General features: G+C 45.7%; 1 protein-coding gene across 1 annotated transcript in view; it reads left to right on the top strand.

The window, feature by feature from the left end:
* Window positions 1-3,580: 3,580 nt before the first annotated feature.
* MYCBP (MYC binding protein) overlaps window positions 3,581-11,084 on the top strand; it is a 10,531-nt gene continuing 3,027 nt past the window's right edge. The window contains exons 1-4 of the mRNA XM_026657185.2: window positions 3,581-3,781; window positions 3,975-4,047; window positions 9,902-9,950; window positions 10,641-10,770. Of these exons, the coding sequence (XP_026512970.1) occupies window positions 3,767-3,781; window positions 3,975-4,047; window positions 9,902-9,950; window positions 10,641-10,770 (267 nt within the window). The 5' untranslated portion in view covers window positions 3,581-3,766. The remainder of the gene's footprint in view (window positions 3,782-3,974; window positions 4,048-9,901; window positions 9,951-10,640; window positions 10,771-11,084) is intronic.

The raw sequence follows: 11,084 nt of genomic DNA, 5'->3' as shown, positions 1-11,084 counted from the left end.
TCTCGTGTCTTGCTCACAACACACCTGTTAATACATCCCAGAATCACGTTTGCTTTTTTTGCAACAGCATCACACTGTTGACTCATATTTAGCTTGTGGTCCACTATAACCCCTAGATCCCTTTCTGCCATACTCCTTCCTAGACAGTCTCTTCCCATTCTGTATGTGTGAAACTGATTGTTCCTTCCTAAGTGGAGCACTTTGCATTTGTCTTTGTTAAACTTCATCCTGTTTACCTCAGACCATTTCTCCAATTTGTCCAGATCATTTTGAATTATGACCCTGTCCTCCAAAGCAGTTGCAATCCCTCCCAGTTTGGTATCATCCGCAAACTTAATAAGCGTACTTTCTATGCCAATATCTAAGTCGTTAATGAAGATATTGAACAGAGCCGGTCCCAAAACAGACCCCTGCGGAACCCCACTCGTTATGCCTTTCCAGCAGGATTGGGAACCATTAATAACAACTCTCTGAGTACGGTTATCCAGCCAGTTATGCACCCACCTTATAGTAGCCCCATCTAAATTGTATTTGCCTAGTTTATCGATAAGAATATCATGCGAGACCGTATCAAATGCCTTACTAAAGTCTAGGTATACCACATCCACAGCTTCTCCCTTATCCACAAGACTCGTTATCCTATCGAAGAAAGCTATCAGATTGGTTTGACATGATTTGTTCTTTACAAATCCATGCTGGCTGTTCCCTATCACCTTACCACCTTCCAAGTGTTTGCAGATGATTTCCTTAATTACTTGCTCCATTATCTTCCCTGGCACAGAAGTTAAACTAACTGGTCTGTAGTTTCCTGGGTTGTTTTTATTTCCCTTTTTATAGATGGGCACTATATTTGCCCTTTTCCAGTCTTCTGGAATCTCTCCCATCTCCCATGATTTTCCAAAGATAATAGCTAGAGGCTCAGATACCTCCTCTATTAGCTCCTTGAGTATTCTAGGATGCATTTCATCAGGCCCTGGTGACTTGCAGGCATCTAACTTTTCTAAGTGATTTTTAACTTGTTCTTTTTTTATTTTATCTGCTAAACCTACCCCCTTCCCATTAGCATTCACTAGGTTAGGCATTCCTTCAGACTTCTCAGTGAAGACCGAAACAAAGAAGTCATTAAGCATCTCTGCCATTTCCAAGTTTCCTGTTACTGTTTCTCCCTCTTCACTGAGCAATGGGCCTACCCTGTCTTTGGTCTTCCTCTTGCTTCTAATGTATTGATAAAAAGTCTTCTTGTTTCCCTTTATTCCCGTAGCTAATTTGAGCTCATTTTGTGCCTTTGCCTTTCTAATCTTGCCCCTGCATTCCTGTGTTGTTTGCCTATATTCATCCTTTGTAATCTGTCCTAGTTTCCATTTTTTATATGACTCCTTTTTATTTTTTAGATCATGCAAGATCTCATGGTTAAGCCAAGGTGGTCTTTTGCCACATTTTCTATCTTTCCTAACCAGCGGAATAGCTTGCTTTTGGGCCCTTAATAGTGTCCCTTTGAAAAACTGCCAACTCTCCTCAGTCGTTTTTCCCCTCAGTCTTGATTCCCATGGGACCTTACCTATCAGCTCTCTGAGCTTACCAAAATCCGCCTTCCTGAAATCCCGTCTCTATTTTGCTGTACTCCCTTCTACCCTTCCTTAGATTTTCAAACTCTATGATTTCATGATCACTTTCACCCAAGCTGCCTTCTACTTTCAAATTCTCAATGAGTTCCTCCCTATTTGTTAAAATCAAGTCTAGAACAGCTTCCCTTCCCAGTAGCTTTTTCAACCTTCTGAAATAAAAAGTTGTCTGCAATGCAGTCCAAGAATTTGTTGGATAGTCTGTGCCCCGCTGTGTTATTTTCCCAACATATATTTGGATAGTTGAAGTCCCCCATCACTACCAAATCAGTGGTTCACAGTCATGCTGGAAGGGCATAACGAGTGGGGTCCCGCAGGGATTGGTTCTGGGTCCGGTTCTGTTCAATATCTTCATCAATGATTTAGATAATGGCATAGAGAGTATGTTTATAAAGTTTGCGGACGATACCAACCTGGGAGAGGTTGCAAGTGCTTTGAAAGATAGGATTAAAATTCAAAATGATCTGGACAAACTGGAGAAATTATCTGAAGTAAATAGGATGAAATTCAATAAGGACAAATGCAAAGTACTCCATTTAGGAAGGAACAATCAGTTGCACACATACAAAATGGGAAATGACTGCCTAGGAAGGAGTACTGCGGAAAGGGATCTGGAAATCATAGTGGATCACAAGCTAAATATGAGTCAACAGTGTAACGCTGTTGCAAAAAAAGCAAACATCATTCTGGGATGTATTAGCAGGAGTACTGTAAGCAAAACACAAGAAGTAATTCTTCCGTGACGCATTTTTCATGAATGTAATTTTGGTAGGGCCCTAAGAATAAATGTCCACACAGGGAGTTAGTATGGAATAGCTACTGCATTTTAAATTCACACTGTAGCTCATTGGTTCTAATCTCAACCTTTCCTGACCACTGTATCCCTTTCAGGAGTCTGAAGCCTGAGATCCACTGCCTGGGGCTAAAGCATATAACTTAGCTTCAGGGGGCTCCCTGTAGTGTAGGGTGCCAGACAATTGCCTTGCTTGCAGCCCCCCTAAATCCATCGACGCACCCCACACCCCAGGTTGAGAAACACTAATGTAGATAAGTAGACACACCGCCTGGAAGACTTCTGTGTACCCCCCGGGGGTACGCATACCCTTGGTTGAAAACCACTGCTCTAGCTTATTTTGCAATAATTTCCCTGTGTAGACAAGCCCTTTCCACTTGTGGGCAGTTTATATTCTGAGCAGCATGTCTGGATACTCCGTAGCAAACATACAGGACCTCGCCTTCTTTTCTTATCACTGTACTGTAGCTTTCCTCCCCATCATGAAGAAGCATTAAAGAAGGCAAGGCTAGGAATTTCTGCGCCCCTGCCATGGCAGTGATACAAAGGGGCGGCCGGCGGCTCCCTGACATTGGCAGAGATACTGCGTAGCACCGAGCATTTATCAGACCCTGACCACTGCAGTGACTTACATACCATGTAGCAGCAGAGCCAGTGCAGCAACCTGTATGACGCTGTATCCCAGCACTTACTTTTACACTGGGCGGCACCTAGCCTTCCTGCTCCGAGCGTAACCACGGGGCACCGTGAGCACAGCGCCCCACATGGACCACACGGTGGTCTCAGCGTGGAGTGGCTAACACGCGGGTGGCTGGGTGGGAACGGCTTCGGCGGGAGGCAGCTGAGCGGCCAGCGGGGAGAAGGGGGCTGAGCAGGGCCTCAGGGAAGGCGGGAGAAGGTGGCTGGGCAGGACAGGGCCTGAGGTAGGAAGGCGGGAGAAGGGGGCTGAGTGGCCAGGCGGGGAGCAGGGGGCTGGACTGGGCAGGGCCGGGCCTGCGGTGGGAAGGCGGGAGAAGGGGGCTGGGCTGGGCAGGGCCTGCGGTGAGAAGGCGGGAGAAGGGGGCTGGGCTGGGCCTGCGGGGAGGCGGGGGGAGGGGGGGGGGGGGGGGGGGCGGTGGGAAGGCGGGAGAAGGGGGTGAGAAGAGCGGAAGAGATACGGCTCGCGGAAAGGCCCAAGGAAGGACGCCAAAAAGAAGTTGGGGGAGGGGCGGGGCCGTGTACTAGCATTCCCGTCTCCATGGTAACTGATGGAACGCTGCGTGTCTTCCCCGCCCTCCGGTAAAAGACCCAGGGCGCAAGCGCGGCGCAGTCGTCAGAGCGGAAAGGGCGTCTCGGTGCAGTGAGCGTTGGGATGGCGCATTACAAGGTGCGGGACTGCAACTTCTTCCCGGAACCCACCGCCCTCGCTTGGTCCCCTCCCCTCCATCGGGGAGTCTCGGTATCCCGCTGGCTGCCTCCGCGCGGCCGCTGCGCCCTTCTCGGACAGGCCCGGGCGACGCCGGCTCGCCGACCCCGGACCGCCCTGCCCCGCGCTAACGTTGTTCCCATCCTTCCCTCAGGCCGCGGACTCTAAGCGAGAGCAGTTCCGCCGCTACCTGGAGAAATCCGGGGTGCTGGACACGCTCACCAAAGGTAAATAGCGCCGAGCCGCTGCCCCCAGCGTGGGGGAAGGTAAATGCCCCCCCGCCCCGCGCGGGGAGCAAAGGTCCGTGTTCTCTTGCCCTTGTGCCCACGCCAAGTGGTGGCAGGGCCCTTTCTCTAGCAGCTGCTCTCCACGCCCCCTCGCCGCCCGGTATTGTCAGGTGGCAGGTGACCAGTAGCCCTTGGTGAGAATCCTGTGGGTCAAGACTTAAGATACTTGAGGTCTTATTTTTTCAGAGTACTTACTATTTCTGTAGCACTTTATATGTTCAAAGCAGAGTTCCACTTGATTTCAGTTGTAGTGTTGAGCACACCCCATTTCTGCAACTCTGAGCCGTTGGCCCCTGATCCCTGGTACTCACTCCACACTGTGGGCACCTGTGAGTTTTGATTTAAGTGACTTGTTCAGCATTGCAAGAAGCAGGTATAACATTCAGTTCTTCAGGGTGGCATTCAAGGTCTGTAACCATGAGACTATCTCTTTTCTCCCTATAATTCTCTGCTTTATTTGCTACATAACATCCAGTCTCTACAACAAAGGAGGCAGGGTTCTTGTAGACAAAAGCCACATTCACTACACAGTTCTGTTTGATTCCTGGTGCACTGAATGAGTCAGAAGTCCTGTAGGGTGAAAAAAAGTAGGTGATCATGTAACTAAAGAGTGTCATGCACATGCAAAAAGGGGGCACAAGCAGCCTTAATCCTGACACTTCTCTGCAACCAGAATATTCCGTTCACATTTTTTATTTAATTACACATTTAGAAACAAAAACTGACCAAATTCCATCTTGTGGAATCATATTGATCCTCATATGGATTGTTAGCAGGTTTGTGACCTCTAGGTCAGAGGTGGGCAAACTACGGCCCGTGGGACTGTTCTCCCCGGCCCCTGAGCTCCTGGCCCGGGAGGCTGGCCCCTCCCCTGCTGTTCCTCCTCCCCCACGGCCTCAGCTCACTATGCCACTGGCACAATGCTCTGGGTGGAGGGGCGGTGAGCTCCTGGGGCAGCGCAGCTGCAGAGCCCGGCCTGACCCGTGCTCTGTGGTGCGTGGCTGGCTCCAGCCAGGCGGTGTGGCTGCCTGTCATGGTGCAGCCGTGCCGCCAGCCACCGGTGCTCCAGGCAGCGCAGTAAGGGGGCAAGGAGTGGGAGAAGGGGGTTGGATAGAGCGCAGGGGAGTTCGGGGGGTGGTCGGGGGCCAGGGGTGTGGATAGGGGTTGGGGTGGTCAGAGGGTGGGGAACAGGGGGGTTGAATGGAGGTAGGAGTTCCAGGGGTGGTTAGGGAGAAGGGGTGGTTGGATGGGGCAGGAGTCCCGGGGAGGGAGAGTCAGGAAGGAGAGGGGGTGTTGGATGGGGCAGTTAGGGGTGGTTGGATGGGCAGGGGTCCCGGGGGAGGGCAGTCAGGAAGGAGAGGGGGGGTTGGATGGGGCGGCGGGGGCAGTTAGGGGCAGGAGGTCCGGGGGCGGTCTGGGGACAGGGAGCAGGGGGGGTTGGATGGGGCAGGAGTCCCGGGGGGCCATCAGGGGCGAGAAGCGTGGGGGCGGGAGGCGGATCAGGGGCCGGGCTATGCCTGCCTCCGAACCCCCCAGCCCAGAGCCTGCACCCCAACCCCTTGCCCCAGCCTGGTGAAAGTGAGTGAGGGTGGGGGAGAGTGAGTGATAGAGGGAGGGGGGAATGGAGTGAACAGGGTGGGGCTTCGGGGTAGGGGCAGGGTAGATCCTGGGTTGATCTTAAATTCAAAAAGTGATCTTGTGCGTAAAAAGGTTGGAGACCACTGATCTAAATCATTGATGAAGATATTGAACAGAATCGGACCCAGAACCAATCCCTGCGGGGCCCCACTCGTTATGCCCTTCCAGCATGACTGTGAACCACTGACAAATACTCTGGGAATGGTTTTCCAACAAGTTTTGCTCCCACCTTATAGTAGCTCCATCTAGGTTGCATTTCCCTAGGGTACGTCTTCACTACCTGCCGTATCGGCGGGTAGCAATCGATTTATCTGGGATCGATATATCGCGTCTCGTTAAGACAGGATATATCGATCCCCGAACGCGCTCACCGTCGACTCCAGAACTCCACCAGAGCGAGCGGCGGTAGCGCAGTCGACGGGGGAGCCGTGGCCGTCGATCCCACGCCGTGTGGACCCCAGGTATCTTCCCCCCCCCCCCCCCCAGTGTAGACCAGCCCTTAGTTTCTTTATGAGAAGGTCATGCAAGGCAGTATCAAAAGCTTTACTAAAGTCAAAATATACTGCTCCCCTCTGCCCCCCCATCCACAAGGCTTGTTACCCTGTCAAAGAAAGTTATCAGGTTTGACACGATTTGTTTTTGACAAATCCATGTTGACTGTCGCTTACGACCTTATTATCTTCTAGATGTTTGCAAATTGATGGCTTCATTATTTCATATATTCATGTTGCCTGGGTGTAGCAGGTGCAGAATAGAGAGCACAGGAGAGAGTCTCCCTGCTCTCAGTTCTTGTGCCCAGCACTACATGTGGGCCCCCAGCAACTAGGAGGAGCAATTTCAAGAAAAGTCCTGAGCAGGCTCAGAGCAGACTGAATTTGGGAGAAATTTAGCTAACAAGTGTAACATACCTCTGCTGAGCAATTTCTTGGATCTCTGTAATTTGGGCAGACTTGTAATGGGGATGGCAAAAGGCATACTCCTGAAACAAAGGCCATCCGTGCGCGAAGCATAGAAGCACCAGAGATTCTTAGTCAAATGGCCGTAAGAATTTTTAACATGGGCAAAACAACTTTTTTGCTTTAATCTCATTCTTGGAAACAGCTGAACTGTTGGGTACAACTTTCCAAAAATTTCAGCATGAGGCATGTATGTAAAACTTCAGTCCAAATGTAGTTACTTTTAACTTAATAGTTTTTGACCAAACAGTCTCTCTCAATGGAAAATATTAAGCAACCTTACCCATAGGTCTAATTACCAGAGCTGGCTATAATCTGTGTTTTGGAAGTACCCAAATCCCCATATCTGGATTGGGACACCACTGGGTTAAATACTGAATGAACAAACAGAAAATCTGACAATTTCAGTAGAAATTCTGTGTTGGTTTTTATCCCGCCCTCATCAAAGGTCCCTACCTGTATAGCTCACAATCTAAGAAAGTCAAACAATATACAAAGAACTCAGGAGAGAGACAATTAAATATTTCTATATACTTTTTAGTTTTGTAATTGCATAAATATCCACTTCCTCAGCTGTTCCTTAGCCTATAAATCATGCATGGTTTTTTTGTTTGTTTGTTTGAGGGGGGTTTTGTGTTGGTAATGGCAAAATTAGTCCTAATGCTTCTCCCCTCTCCTCTTATTTTTGTCATAAGTGCCTAGTGAAAAGACTATGCAAATATAGTGGTGCATAACAAAAGTCTGTCAGAGAGAAAATAGGCATTATGCTAATGAAAATGTATCAAAATGCTGCATGTGCATACTTAAGCTTGTAGAAAACATGTGGTATCTTGAGTTTCAGGAATAGTCTGTTAAGTAATTAAAGGCTGCGTCATAATACATTTTCACAAGCAGACAGTCAAGGTTGCAAGTTAAACTGTGCAACCTTAACATTCTTGTTGTTCTTTTTGGATGGGATATATACACTAGTTCAAAGGGTATTATAGAAAGTGTTCTCATAGCTTTCCATTCTTTATTTGTTGTTTCTAATATATTAAACATTTGTTTTATATATTTCTAGCTAGATTATATTTTCTCCTTGAATGAAAATGAAAGCAAGTAATCTCTGTTTAATTGCTTTATGAAGTGCTGCCATAGCTTTTAGGTCAAAACTATTCCGTAAAATGGAGCATCTGGAGACTCAATACAGGTATCACACTTTGGTTTGTCCCACAGTTGGTAGGGATATTCTACCACTGTACCAAGTTTCAGATGATAGTGAATGTTTTAGAATGGAGTTAAGTTGCACATACATTCTGTCTTTTCATTTAAGAAACGTGTTATGAGTGCAGATCAGCTTACTTTTACTCACTTTCACCACTCCATGGTGAATACATATTTAGAGTGTGAAGGACACTTCGCTCCACATGCAGTCTTTTTAATGTGGGTAAGTTTAGCTGAAGTCAGTCTTTTTGCCACTTTCAGATAAATCAGTGTGCTCCATTTGGTGGCTCTAAAGCTGTTGTTGCTCACTAACAAACTAGTCTAAAAGGATGTAGCTACTCTTCAGTTAACTGACAGTGAACTCTAGTAGCTAACACAGTTGTCCTGGAAGGGAAGTTTCGGAGTCCAAAATTACATGAACAAGTGTTGGGAGTGTCCAAGCTAGCAAGTTAAGATGTGTTGGCTAACTTGACAATACATTAACTTGGTACCTACAACAATGGTGTTCTATTCCCAGTCACAGATCAGTTTAAAAACAAAAAATCTTCAAGTGCGGACATACTGACAGTGATAAATCATATTCATTTTGGCTTCATTCCAAGTCCAGAAATCTAAGTATTAATTAATCAACAGGAGAACTGGTGGCTCAGGCTCTTTTGAGGATTCAGTCAACAAAGTGTTGAACAATGAATACTTCAGAAGTTCGTGCCGTGTGGCTGTCTTTGGTGCACATCTGTGTTAACTCAAAATATTAGTTATTGAGTACACCTCTACCCCGATATAACACGAATTTGGATATAACGCAGTAAAGAAGTGCTCCCGGGGGGGCGGGGCTGCGCACTCCGGCGGATCAAAACAAGTTCGATATAACACGGTTTCACCTATAACACAGTAAGATTTTTTGGCTCCCGAGGACAGCGTTATATCGAGGTAGAGGTGTACTATACTCAGTGTAACACTCTGAGTGCCCCTGGAGATGAGAACAACAATAGATGGATGATGGAGGAGCCAAGTGTGGGACTGTAAGAGTGCAACTGCATTCTTGAGACACCATTTAGGATTCTTGCTTCCACTCTAGAAGCAAAGCAGCAGGTGGGTGCGATTTGTTTGTTCCCCCTGGCCCCCCAGTAAAGGAGGCGTGGTGATGGAGGAGAATATTGAGTTTTCCAAACTGAGTAAAGGAGATTCTGTCTTTGGCGACACTAGAGAGCTTGCAGTGGCGCAGCTGCACCACTGTAAGGTCTCTAGTGTAGCTGCTCTAAGATGATGGGAGAGAGGTCTCCCATTGGCTTAATTACTCCATCCCTCACAAGTGGTGGTAGCTATATCAGTAGGAGAAGCTCTCTGGCTGACATAGTGCTGTCCACACCAGCGCTTAAATGGGCATAAATTATGTTGCTCAGGGGAGTGGCTAATTCACTCCCCTGAGCAACATAATTGGTTGATTTTTAAGCTGTAGTGTAGATTACTTCAGATTACCTTTGTTACAAGATAAGTAACAAATATGATAGGCAACTACTTTACTGGTAGAGAATGTATATATCCTGGAACTATTATTAAATAGCTATTAATTTGATCAGTTTATGGAAAATTATAACTGCTTGAAAGTCACTTGCAATGTTTGTGTTTATGTAAATGCAGAATTTAGTGCAAATATTTAGCTTTACAGTTCATTAAAGAATTGCTGAAAAAAAAGCTTATTCAGAATAATTCCAGCTATATAACTGTCAAAGCTTATGTTGGATGCACATGAGTCTCTCAGTAATACTCTGTATAATCACTAATACCTGTTCATTGTCCTAGCTTTTATTATAGTCAAAAATTATCTTTGTGTGTGAATGTTTTTAAATTAGTGAAACATCACCTTTAGAATACTAATCTGGAAGTAATCCTTTTTATGTCTCATATGTATTAGATTTGACTCTTGGTGCACATTTAAGAAATTGAACAATTTGGGGTGTTTTCTGCTTCAACTGTTGGATGCTTTTTATTTACAGTGTTGGTAGCCCTATATGAAGAGCCAGAGAAACCAAATAGTGCACTGGAGTATCCTTTTTCTTCCTTCTGTGAATTGATTTCAGACAGATGTGAGGCAAAAAATGGAAGCATAGTCCAAGGCAGATACTCGTTTGTCTCCATATTATATAACGTAAACAAAATATTTTATTTCCATATTAAATAATAGCAGCAGCAATTTTAGGGAAATGGCACTCAGTCAACCAAGTACAATAGAGAACTGGAAATTTAACTCTTGATGATAAAGTCCTTTCTACCAACAGCCTGAGGCTTTTGGCTTATCTAAACCAGGGTTTTGTTGTTGTTTTTGTGTTTTGTTTTGTTTGACCTCCTGCCTCAGTGAATTATGAGGGCTTACTACACAAGTATTTACTGTCTAAAATTTTCTGCCTTACAGTTTAGTATTCTCTTGTTCTTATGTTGTGGGAGAGGGTAAAAGGAGCATCTTTCAGCTTTTATTTTATAGTATTTTATAACCGTGCCCTTCTCAGTCTTCTTTACAAGCTAAGTAAACCTTACTGTTCTTCCTTGTGTTTTTAAAGGACCTGCAGACAGCCATGTTGCCACCTTCTGTTTAAAAAAATTCTGTTTGGCTTTTTTCTTAACTGACACATCTGGTGTATCTTGTCAGTCTGCCATTATGTCTTGCTCTACCAGTGTTATAGTTTATTCAAATTCAGGCTATCATTTTTAAGTGAAGAAACACTTAACTTTTATTAGCTTTCTGAAGCATCATATAGGAGCCGCAGCTCCAGAAAATCCAGAAGTAGAGGCCCTTCGGCTGGAAGTGGCAGAGATGAAAGAAAAATATGAAGCTGTGTTGGAAGAAAACAAAAAACTAAAAGCAAAGGTAAATATTTAAGAGTCTCCATTGCTGTATATTCTTAAAATGTAAATAAAAGACAAATACACTGGTATTAGTTACTGTATCAATATTCATCAGTGATAATGCAGTGTCACTTTGTGCAAGTCTCAGAACAAGGGGAAGCCTGATAGGCTCTTGGTGAGGGGTCACTCAATTGAAAAGAACACTTTTCATGTTCTAATATGACTAACCACTCAGTTTCTTTTTCTTAACGTTCTTTAAAAGCCATGGGAAACCAGTAAAAGTACCAAACTTAAGTAAAATTGAGTAGAAACGATAGAATTAACTTCTTAAAAAAT

This window comes from Terrapene carolina, unplaced genomic scaffold (genome assembly GCF_002925995.2).
Source record: "Terrapene carolina triunguis isolate 2854851 unplaced genomic scaffold, T_m_triunguis-2.0 Scaffold236, whole genome shotgun sequence".
Lineage (NCBI taxonomy): Eukaryota > Metazoa > Chordata > Testudines > Emydidae > Terrapene > Terrapene triunguis.
Note: the sequence above shows the minus strand (reverse complement) of the source record. Positions and strands in the feature narration are given on the sequence as shown.